This window comes from Pseudogymnoascus verrucosus (assembly GCF_001662655.1).
Source record: "Pseudogymnoascus verrucosus strain UAMH 10579 unplaced genomic scaffold scaffold_3, whole genome shotgun sequence".
Lineage (NCBI taxonomy): Eukaryota > Fungi > Ascomycota > Leotiomycetes > Thelebolales > Thelebolaceae > Pseudogymnoascus > Pseudogymnoascus verrucosus.
The window spans coordinates 753,442-768,208 of record NW_017263654.1 but is presented as its reverse complement, the minus strand read 5'-3'; the positions used below and the strand labels follow the sequence as shown (position 1 = coordinate 768,208).

The 14,767-nt window shown below is 52.4% G+C and overlaps 3 protein-coding genes across 3 annotated transcripts; 1 reads left to right on the top strand and 2 right to left on the bottom strand.

Moving 5' to 3' along the window:
* Positions 1–315: 315 nt before the first annotated feature.
* On the bottom strand, positions 316–4,879 carry VE01_01279 (uncharacterized protein). The gene has a single exon (XM_018270804.2). It carries the CDS (start codon positions 4,593–4,595, stop codon positions 1,062–1,064), a length of 3,534 nt encoding a protein of 1,177 aa, XP_018134543.1. The 5' UTR covers positions 4,596–4,879; the 3' UTR covers positions 316–1,061.
* A 563-nt stretch (positions 4,880–5,442) lies between these two features.
* On the top strand, positions 5,443–6,689 carry VE01_01278 (uncharacterized protein). Its single transcript, XM_018270803.2, has 2 exons — positions 5,443–5,647; positions 5,702–6,689. The coding sequence occupies exons 1-2, from the start codon at positions 5,488–5,490 to the stop codon at positions 6,550–6,552; spliced, it is 1,011 nt and encodes a 336-aa protein (XP_018134544.2). The 5' UTR covers positions 5,443–5,487; the 3' UTR covers positions 6,553–6,689.
* Positions 6,690–9,794: 3,105 nt separating this feature from the next.
* GNA2 (G-Protein alpha subunit) lies at positions 9,795–11,256 on the bottom strand (the record flags this gene model as incomplete). The annotated part of the gene is made up of 5 exons (XM_018270802.1): positions 9,795–10,139; positions 10,207–10,465; positions 10,540–10,697; positions 10,812–10,996; positions 11,130–11,256. The coding sequence occupies 5 exons, from the start codon at positions 11,254–11,256 to the stop codon at positions 9,795–9,797; spliced, it is 1,074 nt and encodes a 357-aa protein (XP_018134537.1).
* Positions 11,257–14,767: the final 3,511 nt, after the last annotated feature.

Here is a 14,767-nt window from a genome sequence, read left to right as displayed (position 1 = left end):
AGTATAAAGCGGATAAATCATACCACAAGATGATATTTATAAACCAATAACCAGTTACAAATTCTCCGTGAGAGTAAGGGTTGCACTTGCGGTGCGGGCCGCATCCGCGTATTACTTGAACGGGTAGGTGAGGTAGACGTCATGGTATAAGACGACACACGACTTCGTGTCATGCCAAGTCGTAGAGATAGCATAGCCCTTGGCAAAGCGGGGGCAGCCAACGTTGTGTCCCGTGAGGTTGGAGAGACGAATGGGGGCTCACTCACGTATGCACAAAAATTAGACATTCCTTTCCATTTCCTGGCGTTTGCGAGTGAGTGATGTTTTTAGGATTCCGTTCGCCCCGTCCATGAGACATAAACTACAATACAATACAGTACACCTCCCTATTCCGAACCCTATCACTCCCCACACTCTCAGAATAAAGCGGAATTCTTCCATACCTAACGAGGAAACCTCCCCGTCAATCCAAACGGTCCTACCATCCGATCATTCTCATCCTCTGGGACAGCCCCTTTAACGCCGTTAACGCTGCAAACCGCCTCGAGCCTTTGCACAATCTGAGCATCAACCTCATGCGCTTCCCACTAAAACTCACAATCGCAACCAGAGCCAACTTGCCACAAAGCCATGCTGCTTCCATCATCACTTTGCCCACTAACCATTGCCAGTACGCAGACGACCCCTTTAATTCTGTGATTCCCGCAGGTTGCTGCCCATGAAAACCTCCCATGACAAGATGTTGAAATACCAAGAATTTTGCATAATCAGATAACCGGTCAGCAATCTCACAGCTGTGTCTGCCTCAATGCTACCAACAAATCGTGTCATGGAGTATGCTGCACTTGGCCGCAGCTCAAGCATCAGCCATAGTATTCATGAAATCCACACGCATACCCCAACCAAACTCGCTGGAGATTCCCCAGAATGAGACTGGTTCAATAAACCCAAACATGGACGCTTCTGATTGTATCAATGACACGAACCGTTACTGGCCTTCAAGTGAAATAAACCTCCAGATTCCCCGTACAACGCACTCCCATCGACTCAACCAAGCCCGCTCAAATTGACAAGGCATACCTGTTGTCAGGGCCAAAAACAATATACACACAGAGCATCAAATAAATGAACGCAACGCTAAACCCAGCCGCCAGAGTAATCAGCCTTTCATCTGCTGGAGAAATATCCCCTGCACCCCCATACTGGCGAGGCCTCGCCGTAACATAGACGCGCTGCGTATCAGTGCTATCATGCGATCCTTGATCACCACGAACTCGCGTTGGGGTGATATGAGGCGGCCACTCAAATATCTGGCCCGAGTTCTCCCTCTCGCCGTGCAAGAAGTGTATATGGTGGGCTTCTTCGTAGCTGACGCGGTGGCGCCGTACGATGGCCCTGTTTCGTTTGCGACGAGGAGTGATGTATTCGATTTCTGACTCCATCTCGTCATCTGCTTCATGGGCGCCGTCCATGCTTGTATGGACCCTGAGAGCTCTTGCAGCATATTGAGAGGCAGGGAATCCATCAGAACCCTGGGAATCATTGTGACGTGATACTCTCATAACGAGAGAGCTTCGACGAGGCTGGATAGGCGGGACATTATGCTCCTTAACAAATCTTAATATTCTCTCCTTGCTCAGCTCTCGTTCCCTTGATCGGGGAACGAATGTGGTTCTCTTACGCATGTTCGCAGCGAAAGTTGCTTTGTACGGCGACTTGCGGAGGGTCCTGACTCCAGAAGGAGTGTAATGATCTGCATCGATACGCTTCTTGGGGACCCCGCTGGAAGCCTCGGATCCTGCATCCCCTGCCGATGTCAACGCGACTTTATCGTTCAGGAGACCACTAATGATGCCACGCTCTGGCTCTGGAGACGCTATCATTGTCGCCACTTCTGTAGGAAAGGGCACAGCACTCGTAACAGGTAGTGCACCAGACATTCTCATGGACATATTGTCGACATTATTGCTGCGTAAATTAGATGCCACGGGTAGAGAGTAATCTCGCATTGCACCGTTAGTATCACTACCATGGGAGACCTTTTCGAAACGGGATCTGATGTCACTTGCCTTAGTTCCACCATAACCCTCTGAGCTATCTGGATGGATATAACGTGAAGTATGTCGAATTGGGGCGCGTCTTGTATGAGCTTCCACTCTCCCAGTTATCTGCTGTTGCGGCACATCTTCTGCATAATGAACCTTATGGGCAGGATAGAGAGCTTCATCAAGACGCTTCTCAAGATTTTCAATCATCATAATAAGCCTCTCCGTATCCTCCGAGGCTCTCTTCCGAATAGAACCACTGTGACTTGCATGCTTATCATATGGTATAAATCCAGACATGGCGACTTCTCTATTGAGCCTTACATCGCTCTTTCGATTAGAAAATAGAGATGTAGACTGATCTGTGCCCTTTTTGTGAAACAATAATATCCCTTCGAACCAATTCTTTGGACCCCGTGTCGTTTTTTCAGATATGGCGGGCAATTGCTTATCAGTTGCGGTCGAGTCCGTTTCATATTCTTCTGAAGTTGCTTCTTTCAAAGCTAATAATTCCTCGGCAGAAACAGTGTTCTTTGAAGAATTCTTTGAACGGCCAGGTCTGAATCTGCGAGAAAATCTTTGCAGCTGCGATGATTTAGATGGCACCTTTCTCCGCCTAGCCCTCTGCTGGGAACCGTTTTTCGTGCGTTCCTTTGCACCAGCTCTCCGAGAAGAGCGACGAGCAAAAATAGAAGTATACTGCGAAGTTTGTTGTTTGATATTGGCTGGTTTCAAGGGAGGTTTGGATTCTGGAGGTTGTGCTAGTTGAGCCGTTGCTTTCTGGTCTGCATCTTCCATGTATTGCTTTGAAGGTATTGCTTCAAATGTACTGTTTGAATCCTCATGGCGGTATCCTAATCTTTCATATCTATGAGTATCATCCTCGCCACGAATAAAAGCTGCGCGAATATCAGACATCAAAGAATGTGACTCCGGTTGGCTATATATCGATGACGATGCGGATTTCACAGGTAGGCTCTTCCTATATGGCGGCCACCCTCGTTTTGACACATTTGGCTGTTCTAAAGAACCCGCTTTAGTAGCCACGGCCTCTGATAAGGAACTTGCCTGAGATTTGTCTGCGTGTTGTTTTCGACTCCGGCGCACTTCGGGCCCACGCCCCGTTGATTTGACGGCTGTAGAACTTTGAGGATCCGAAGATGCCACTGATGGCTCAAGTGGACGTGGGCTTCCACGCAAGTATTCGCCCGCCTTTCTCGCAGATTCTATAAAAGAGCTCGCAGTAATTTTTTGATAGCCCTTGTCCGCCGGTTTCTCTTCCCTGGGCGTTGTCGATATTGGCTCATCAGAAGCATCTTCATAAATAGATTCTAATGTCGACGGTTCGACAGGTGTTTCAGTATTATAGCTGTGCATAGAAGCGATTCCATCATAGCTTGTTGCAACGGGATGTAGCTGACAATCTTGTAGATGGTTGGTGTTTAGCATAGCACCTCCTGGATAGGGGGCGACAACATCGCGTTCAAAAACCAACTCGCGATCAGTGGTAGAATTTCGAACATGTGCCACAGCTGGCATGGTGATGTCCCGTGCAACCCGTGCTATGTGGTCAGGCTCTCGACTTAAGCTATGACCGCTCATGGTGATATGGGGCAACACTGCTGGGGCCGGTCGAGCTGAAAGATCCCCTCTATGCATCGGCGGCTTTCTCCGTAAGGTTTGGCGATTTCGACGGGCGGCGGCCTCTTGCGAGAAGTATGAACTGAACGGGGATGGTTCTGCTGGCTCCGACAGTATTGGCAGACTTGAAGTTCTCCCAGCCTCCACTTCCGCCATTGGTGCCGAGGATGGCTGGGTCACAGAAGAAGCCAGGCCCAGTCTTGCAAGTACATTCAAGTTGGTAGGGCTCACCGGTTCATCATGTGCCGATATCCGTTCAACTATAGATGGCGAGATGTATCCAAATCTGTGGCTACCGGTCTCACGACGTGTACGAGACCACGGTCTTTCATATTGTCTGCGGCTAGGGACAGAGTCGGCTCCAATCGTGGCGGTTTCACTCCCATCCAAGTTATTTGGACCCTCAGAGTTTGCATCATCGACTGTGTTTGATACCTCCGGCTGATATGAGAATTTCTCGTCACTTTGCTGGTCCAAATTGCGCGCCACAATTACCGATGAGGTTTCCCGTTCAACATCCTTGGAGGCATGGAAATCAGACTCCTCTCGTTGGTGGGAATGCCCGGCCAAGCTGGGATTCGAATCCGCCAGTTCTTCGCTTTTGCGCGAGAGGGAGTTTCCTAGGGACTTGTCTGTAATTTCCAAATTTGGAGGTTCGATCGTCCGATCATGCTGGCTTAGATCCCCAACTGGATGGCTATTTGCGGCGTCATTGGCAGCGGTATTATCGGCAGCAGCCTCAGTCGTTGTCGCATTGCCAATTTTAGCTGGCCTCCGAGGGCTTGATGAATAGAAGCTTTCAACGCCATCGGCTCCTCGATGTCGTCTGGTTGGCAGCCTCCGTGAGCCCTGACCTCTGAGAAGACGTGTTCCCAAGGCCTTGCCCTGATAACTCGGAGTATCTGACATCTAAACTTGAGAGGGCTCAGTGTCTCCAGTAATAGCGAAAGGTTGGATTGTACGGCAGAGTCCTGGATAATTTTCGAACGAACCTGACGTAAACTCTGCCCAAAAATACGATTGTGATTGCAACAATCAGGATACCCAGCATATCATTGGAGGAGGGCTGTTCTCTTGCCGGATGGCCGCTCAGGCACGAGGGATGAAGGCAATCTGATGGTCTGGCTGTCCGGATTGAAGAAGAGAGTGATCGGACAGTCTGTAAAAATGAATATAGGAATGATACATCTGCCGTAACGATGGGGTATAGGATAGATGCATCAACTAGGAAAAGAAATTATAGGAGTAGAAACGAATAGTATATATGCGAATAATGATGCTGTTGACGAGGGAAAGGATTGTGAGGATTTGGAGAGAATATGTGTGGACGACAGGAAATTCGGACTTATCTAATATGGATCAAATGAAATAACTTGACCAACATGGCAGGAGCGACCATCTCAAAATGAAATAGCACTGCGAGGAATGTAAGGAAGGAGCAAGGCAGTCCTGCGTTCTTTCCTTCCCAAGGTGTTTTCCGCCGGCATACATGACGAAATAGACCCATGTCCAACATAATTACCTACCATAATTGCCAACATCTGATGCACTCTGTCAACTATCAAAAACTATCAAAAGCCCAGATAAAATCCACACCGAATGAAGTTTGATGAAATGGTTATATAAGACTCCTGGAACAAAATGTTGAGAGGTCATTTACACTTGCAAGGCTACAGGAGGCGGAACGATAGACCCGTTCCGAGCCGAAACCCCAATTCTGCTGTCATCATCCCTGTCGCCGCGGGGTAACGCATCCCCAACATCAATCAAACCCCATTTCTCACCAACTTCCCAACTCTCAATGCGCCAATTAGTGAATCGTGTTATAAGAACATTACAATCATACCCATTAACCTCGACCTTTCAACCATCTCACAACAGAGCATATCAAAAAAGCCTATCCACCATGTCTACAGTCCTGAAGCAACCCGTCAAGCTTGCCCTCGTGCAGCTCGCAAGCGGTATGCATCCCCCGCTTCCCCCATCAGTGCCAAATACTAACACAACCTCCACAGGCTCCGACAAAGCCGTCAACCTCGCCAACGCGCGCACACAAGTCCTCGCCGCTGCCTCCAAGGGAGCCAAAATCATCGTCCTCCCCGAGTGCTTCAACTCGCCCTACGGCACGCAGCATTTCCCCAGTTACGCGGAGACGCTGCTCCCCTCCCCGCCCACAGCCGAGCAATCCCCATCCTTCCATGCTCTCTCCGCTATGGCTAAGGAGGCAAATGCCTACCTGATCGGTGGTTCGATCCCCGAAGCTGACGCGGAGAACACGTCCGCTACGGCTGGGGCACCGAACAAATACTATAACACCAGTCTTGTCTTCTCGCCCTCTGGCGCCCTGCTCGACACCCACCGCAAGGTGCATCTCTTCGACATCGATATCCCTGGTAAGATCACATTCAAGGAGTCCGAGGTTCTCACCGCGGGGTCTCAGACGACGATTATCGATTTCCCCGAGTACGGCCGCGTGGGGGTGGCTATCTGCTATGACGTGCGCTTCCCTGAGCTAGCCATGGTCGCAGCTCGGAAGGGAGCATTCGCGCTCATCTACCCCGGTGCGTTCAACCTGACCACCGGTGCGCTGCACTGGGAGTTACTCGGACGTGCTCGCGCGGTGGACAACCAGGTGTTTGTCGGGTTGTGTAGTCCGGCGAGGGATATGACCGCGGGGTATCATGCGTGGGGACATAGTATGATTATTGATCCGTGGGCGAAGGTGTTGGGTGAGGCCGGGGAGGGACAGGAGATTGTGATTGCTGAGTTGAACCCGGAGCCGATGGAGGAGGTGAGGCGGAATATACCTGTGTCGACGCAGAGGAGGTGGGATGTGTATCCTGATGTTAGCAAGGGGAGTGCTTGAGTGTGAGTGAGTGTAGTGTACTACCCGGGTAGATGGGATTGTTTAGGTAGCAATTTAATGTACCCTTAGCTGCATCGAGTGTGCAATCGGGCATACTTGAGAACCTTGAAACATGAGTCTGCTGTCCTAACTCGGGGGGAGAGAACCCTGATAATAGGTTATATCACAGGCTCAATCTCAATATGCATCTTCTATCCCATCTCAGTCTCCTGAAACTCTCATGTCAGCAGCAGCAATCATCAAAGCGAAGACAAGACCTAGCCCCCTCCTGGAACGGAAACCCCACCACCTCAGAAAAGAAACAACCAGTCAAACTGACACCCGCGGCTAAACCCCCTCTGCCGCCACGCCCGCAACCGGAAATGACGACCGAACAGGCTATTCAGCACATCCAGCACAGCACAGCCGCCATCCCTCGCCGTGAGCTCCCTCAAGTCCCCACCGGATACAATGCCATACTCACAAGCCATCAAAGACAACGTCCATGCTCGGGACAATAACAAGCACAGCACTCTACATCCAACACCCCCCTCCAGCCGGCCCTACCTCGCAAGCCGTCAAATATGAACACCACGACCCCCTCGTATACCTCCTCCCCCCTGTCCCCTGCGCAGATGTCCACATACGCACAGTACAGTACACACATACCTAGTCCACCACTATAACCAGCGCTATACAGACCACCCCAGGGTTCCCCCCCTGACACCCTACAAGCGGCCGCACGGCCACGCCCCGATCTCCCTCGGCGTCTTTCGGGCTGGCGGCCGATGCACTCGCTCAGTTCGTTTCATTATGGGACGAAGACGCGCCATCGAAATCTCCATATCGGCGCGCGTTTGATCATCGCGCCGACCTAGCCTCATCGTGCACCCATCTATCTCATCACGCTATACGAAGTAGAACTAACTAACTGCAACACCAGCAACAGCGCAGATCCCAAGACTACCCTAACCCCAAACCCCCCCTCTCCCCCGCGGCCGCAGTCCATGCGGGCCTTCCCTTCCCTTCGTACTGCAGGTGGGCTTGTTTGGCTTGTTTGATCGCGCCTTGAAAGGCCGGCGGCGGGCGGGCGTGCACGGGTATCGTGCGTCGGTTGTGTTGAGGTTCTAATCTCGGGTATGAGAAAGTTGGATGAGGGCGAGGAGGGGCAAGACGAGAGGAGGAGGGCAGGGCAGGGTAGGGGGTGAGGAGGGGAGGGGGAGGCATGTGAGAGAGAGAGGGCTGTCTGTGCGTGCGCTGGGGGGGTTGCTGATTCTGAGATTGATGCTATCTAGGAGGGTATATCTCGTATCAAGAAGACGTGGGTATCTCATATCCGGGTACACTCTCATCCCATCTATCGATATTTTATCCAGCCGCGCAATCCGCAATCCGCAATCCGTAACCTCAAATCCACCAGCCAGACAGCCGTCTATATGTTCGTCTAGCCACGCACACCCCCTCGCATCTCCCTCCATCCCTCCCCTACCTCGTCCCATCTCCCTCCTAGATCAAGCACATCGTCATCATCAACCGTCCTCAAACCAACCCCCCAACCTCTCCCCAACCTCCCCACAACACTCAACTCTAGCACGACCACCAAACCCACCAGCGTAGCGCGCGCCTCTCTCCCCCCCATCCCATCCCATCCCACCACCACGCCAAGACCCCGCCGCTAGGCGTGCAGACTCTCGCAAGGTCCACCCCAAATAAACAACATCATCCGGGCCGAGCATCGACCGTGCTACTGTAATCTACTGTATAGTCCTAAGTAGAGGGCGGGACGTGCGTTACGGCCGGGTCGGTCGGTCTGTGCACCTATGTCTACTTCGGTCCGTGCTCGAGGGTGGGTGGCCCCCTCGCGGCGCGGCGCGGTGCGGGATCGGAGAGGTGAGGCGAGGAGGCGAGGTGTGGTGTGGGATCGGGAGGGAGGGAGGGAGGGAGGGAGGGAGGGAGGGAGGGAGGAAGAGGCGATGGTGGATAGGGCGAGATGTTGACGGGGCGGAAGGGAGAGGAGTGAGTGAGGTTGGTTTTGCTCTTAGAGGAAGGGATAGGGGACTGAGTAAATACGCGCGCGCGCAGATTATATATACAGATTTCACGAGATGCAAAAGGATGAGCAAGTGAGTGGGTAATGCCGTCGTGATCTTCGTTATCAATAAATCCAATCCAATCCAAGTCTACACACAACACACAACACACCTCTTTCCCCTCCCTTCTCCCCCCCTTCCCATTTCCCTCTCCTATCCCCCTCTTTTCCCTCATCTTCAAACCATCCCCTTCCCCTCCTCACACGACAGCTCATGCATTTCCATCCCATCAACAACCCAAATCCAATAAATCCCCTCGTCTCAAACGCACGCAACTATAGAGGCGCGAACTGCGACGGTCCATCCATCCATCCCTCCGCATCCCCCCCGCCAATCCTCCAAAAGTTACTTTTCCCTCCCACCACAAAAATACCCATTCCCAAAAGAAAGAACCATTCATGGGGTATGTCTGTCTGTCTGTCCACTCAAAACAAAAAACACAGGAAGCCCGCCCGCCCCATTCGCAAAATAAAAAAGATCCAAAAGCTCAAGAAAAAAAAAATAACAAGAAGCCAGCCAAAGAAGAGATTTTAAACAACAAGAAAGAGTAGTAGTGAATGAGAAGATGCCCCTCTAATCCAAGACACAAGGAAATAAATATAAAAAATGATAGAAGATTCGAAGTCGAGGTCGGCATCGGTTGGTACCCGGTGGCGGGGATAAGATATAAGGAGTGCGCCGCTGCCGCCGAATCGGAGATAGAGGTATTTGCGTGTGCGTGTGCGCGTAAGCGTGCGTGATGGGAGGAAATATGAGAACCATGAGAACCCCAGCGATCGAGAATAAAAATAAACCAGCTTCGGTGCCGCGCCAGTGTCCGTCGGAAGGTGTCGGTAGTGTACAGAAAAAAAAATCGAATTTCGCACGTGCTATGGGAGGATGTGATAAAAAACAAGATTCAGACGTGCGTTTTGCGGTGTGTTCGCGGTTCAGTATCGATGTCGATGTCGGTGTCGGTATCAGGACGGTGATTGTTTCGTTTAAAGGGTCGTTTCAAAGGTCGTTCGTTCAGGGCGGATCCGCCTCTCATCTAGCTCTTGTGACAGGTCAGCGAAGGACACTACACAGCACAACACCGCAACGAGACGGCCTGCGCGCGCGTGCGACAGTCCCTACGCAAAATAGCCGGGGCGCTGCCATTGCCGTCTCGCTCAGGCGCGGGAGTGGGGCGGCTCACAGCACGAGCTGGTTGAGGTTGCGCTGGATGATCATGTCCTGGACGGAATCCATGGTGATCTTGAGCAGGTTCGTGTCGGTAGCGTTGGTGAAGTGGCCGTAGACCTCCTTTTGCGGGTTGCGGTTGAGCGCCTTGAACTTGTCGAGGAAGTACTTCGAGGTGGCCTTCGAGTCGCTGGCGTCGCCGACGAAGTCGGGGAAGCCGTGCTTGGTGATCGGGTTGTCCTTGATCTTGGACTTGAAGAGATCCATCTTGTTGAGGAAGAGGATCAGTGCCGAGCGCGTGAACCATTGCGAGTTGGCGATCGATTCCCAGAGCATGAGGGCTTCTTGCATTTGGTTCTAAGAAAAGAGGTTAGCGGGGCCTGCTTCGGTGCGTGTGTTGGGGCCAAAAAAGGCGGAGACATACGCCATCCTTGTCTTCAACAAGACACTGATCGTAACCGCTAATGGCGACGAGGAAGAGCAGACAGTTAACATTCTCAAAGCAATGGATCCACTTCTTGCGCTCAGAGCGCTGTCCTCCAACGTCGAACATGCGGTATGTCAGGTTCCCGAGATCAAAGACCGTCTCAGTGATACCCGTTGTGCGCAGGCGCGAGCGCAGCACATCCTGGTCTGTGGGCACGTAGTCGCGCGCGAATAGGCGGTCGACGTCCTCGAAGAAGCTGCGGGAGGGGGATATATGTTAGCATTGACTCTTGCGGAGTGTTAATGTAAGGGGGTTATAAGGTGTACGCACTAGTTCAAGTTATCGTGTAAAGCGTATTCGTTCCCCTTCTCAATCGCCTTCTGCACCCCTGCATCGGACCACAACCCCTTAAACGGCGTCTTGTATTCCGTCGGTAACGGGTCCTTCGGTCCCAAATCATGATCGACGAGGATGAGTGTGATATATTTCTGCAGCAATCACACACGTTAGCCCATACACACGCACGCACCAACGCCCCAACCGAAACCCGTAACCACGGCGCCGGGAGGTGGGAAATGACGGAGAAGGACAGAAGGACGTACGCTATTGAATTGGTCTTCGAACGGGATCTCGAGTTCCTCCATGGCGTCGATTATGACGCGGAAGGCCGTGAGGATGTTGTTGAATATGATGGCGCGCCATTCCTCCTTTTCGCTCTTAGAGAAGCCTTGGGAGTAGATAAGGCGCATCTGTTTTAGCACAGTGGACTTGCCGCTCTCTCCGGCACCTGGGGATCGCACGCCATTGTTAGCCGCGGCAACTATGAGAGGATAAAGGAGGGAGGGAGTCGGTTTGTGTGAATTGGAGATTGGGGGCTGGGAATTGCCAATTGGCAACTAGGAACGGGGAGAATTGCTCACCTAGTAGCAGCAGCTTGACCTCCCTCGCGGCCTTCTTCTGATCAGCCTTGATAGTCTTCTCGATCTCGCGGTTCTTTGCCAGACCCTCCTGGTCCACGGCGCCGCCACCTCCGCCGCCGAAGCACATCTTGCTTGAGGGGGGTTGTCTGGGAGTTTGTGAGAAGGGTTGTTTCCTTGTTTCCTTGTTTCCGGTTGGTGGTCGTGGTGGTTTCGCGGTTCGTGTCAGCGCGGGCGGGGAGCTAATTGGGAAGTGGTTGGTGATGTGTGGGACAGGACATAGGAGGAGGGATGACGAGGGCGGGTGTTTCGGTGGTGGTGGTGATGGTGGAGGAGGAGAGGAGAGTCGGACGAGACGGGACAAGACAGGACAGGAAGGGCAAAGTAGGCCTCGACACGGACCAGGTCGTCGCGGCAGGTGGTGGTAGTTTGGTCGAGGCAGGTGTAGGGTAGGGGGATGGGATAGGATAGTAGGTAGTTGTGGGTTGTGGTACTTTGTTACTGCTGCTGCTTCCGTTCGGAAATAGAGGAGGTAGTAGATTAGGTAGGTAGGTAGTGGGACAGAGAGGAAGTAGAGAAAGTGGAGGAGGAAGGTAGTAGAGTAGAGGTAGGGTTAGTAGTTAATTAGATTGTTTAGAACAGTGTCAAAGACCATTGATCGGCACTGGGTGGGATAGTTCGAGGATAGTTGAGGATAGTCGTGGATAGTCGTGGATAAGTGGAGTGGATAGTTGGAGTAGTGAAATGGAAGTGTGTCGGTAGTAGTGTGTAGTCGGTAGTACAGTAAGTTTTTAGTAGTGGAGTTGTACGTTAGTAGTGGAGGTAGTGGCAGTGGGAGTAGTAGAGGTAAAGATTATTATTGGTAGTCGGTAGAGGTAGTGGTAGTAGTGGTAGAGGTGGTAGAGGTAGTTTGCAGTGGTAAGTGGTAGTAGTAGTAGGTACAGTAGTAGTGCAGTTAGTAGTAGTAGTCGTACAGACTCAGTACAAAAACAACAAAACCGTAGTAACTCTACACTACTCTATACACTCAACTCCGATGATCAACTCAACAGCGATGATGCGGAGTGTGAAATGCCCGCATACATGGTAGATTAAAGTGAGTAAGCAAGCATAGCAAGTACATCCACTCCCATACACTCTTCGCTATACAGTCAAGTACTCCCCAATGCGCCACCACCCCTTGAAGAAAAAAACGCAGCAAAAAAGTGCCAATTCCGTCTAATGAAGAAAGTGACAAAGCATACAAAGCATACAAAGCATTACAAAAGCTACCTCCGTCATCCCGGCCCCATGTCTACCTACCCTCCTCCTCGTCCGCTTCCAGTCTAGCCCACCCGTCCAAAGCCCCTCTAACCTTCTAACCACCACTGCCACAAGCTACAGGTACAAAGGGGGTACATCCCGTTACTGCCATTACCATTACCTTCTCCCACCACACAGCTATTCTTACACAACTACTACTAAAACTACCCACACCTTTCCACCAAACCAACCACACCTCCTACCAAACTACCAACACCCCACACACATCCACACACCTTCACACCACACCCACCACACACAGCACAACCACCTCAACCTTCCCCCCAAGTACCATCCCCGTACCCCCCCCCCCATGGCACCACAACCTCATGGCACGCCTGCCGGGGACGGCGGGTGAGCAAGCTACTCACGCTACCCACACCCCACTAGTCCGTTCGCAGGTCTAGCTCCCCGGCCACCACGCTGCGAGGACACACGGACCCCCTCCCTCTTGGCCCCTCATCTTTCATCTCCCATCTTCTCTCTCGCTCGCCGCCTTCATCCATCATCCCCCTTGCAGCCAATCATGAACCTCCCTTTTCCCTTTGCCGTACATGCGCAGAATGGGTGAATGACGCCCCACCGTTGTTGAGAAGGGGGGCTTTTCTTGGCGTGCTTGGCGGTGCTTGCTTGCTTGCTTGCTTGCTTGCTTGCTTGCTTGCTTGCTTGCTTGATGGCCGCCTTTGATGGGTACTTCTGATCTCGAAGGATACAGGTGGGGAGGAGATGTACTCGACATAATCTATATACCCTACACCCTACATACCGGACATACAGACATATAGACATGGGAGATGGGAGATGCCACAATCGAAAACAGACACCGCACGTCCCCTCCCTTAGTCTATATACCCTACACCCTACATACCGGACATACAGACATATAGACATGGGAGATGGGAGATGCCACAATCGAAAACAGACACCGCACGTCCCCTCCCTTAGTGACAGTCGGCGTGTTACAGACCTTCCTCTACCTCCTCACCAGCGCATGCTTGGCACTCCCGCTTGGCCGCGAGCGTACAAAGGGTTCGCGCCGGCGGCATTGGCGTTATCCGAAAGCGTGGTGTTGGTGTTCGTGCGTGCGCACATACACCAAAGCCGGCGAATCCACTTCTGCACTTCACCGAAGAACACCGACCGACGCTTGCACCAACTCTCTTGCAAAAGTACAGTTTGCAGCGCAAAGAGAGAGGTACAGTATAATCCACTAAGCCCATGCCCGATATCAGACTGCCATCCATCCCCACCCGCGTGCGCCCTGCACGCTTTTGAGCAGAAAGTAAAATTAAGGACCGTCGCTACACTTCCCCCCCTGGCCCCTCACCCTCGCCACGGCGCACCGCGAATAGATTGCCCACTCTGGTGCTGAAGCTCATTACGGAGTGGCTCCCGTAGAGGAGTAGGGGACTGAATGCACTGTAGATGCAGAGAAGAGTACTTTACATGCTCTAGCACTCTACTCTACTTTCCACACATGCACTACAGCTGTAGAGTACTTTACAGACAGACTCTAGCACCCTCACATACCCTAGACCATCATCCTGCATACCACAAGGGTCCTCCTCTCCGCATGCAGCAACACTTACCTGCTACCCGTACACCGCAGTGCTAGACTACTGTACCTGTACGACCTGGTTTCGAGAGCTCGATCGATCGTGCGACAGTGCTGTGGTGTATGCACTCGTGTATGTACGCCCCCCTCTACACTCACCCACCATCACCACCACCACCTCGGCCGGCATCATCCGTGTATGTACGACGCCGGGCTGCTCGCGCGATTGCATGCTGGTGGTGTCGCCCGCGTGGAAGCAGCGTGGACAAACGGCCCTCGGCACGTACAGTACAGTACAGTACGCATGCGGTGCGGTGCGAGGCGTGGAGTGGGGATCATGGTAACTTCTTGTAGAAGTACAGTGTCCATCTACCGCGGTATCTTACTCGTGAAAATCATTACCTTGTGTGAACGGCGGATGGATGAGCTTCCATTCTCAACCATGCATGTGGTGGTGCTGGTAAACTAGAAGAGAGGCGAGAAATTCCGGCAGCGGCGGGATCGGCTCGGTTGTTTCAGGAGGGGAGGTTGTTTGTGCCGCCCGCCGCGGGGGGAGATGGGAGGTGGAGGTATGGTATGGTATGGTACGGATGGGAGGTGGTGGAGGGATTGATAGGAGGTGGAGGTCAGTACAATACGGAAGGGATGGAAAGGATGGGGAGATAGGGGGTAGCAGATGGGGTTGATTCCTGGATAGGGGTGCTTGCTGCAGGAGTGCATACCCTGCCACGCAGCTACTGCACTGCAAAGGGGGACTGAGTCGGGGGTGCCACGAGGGAGGATA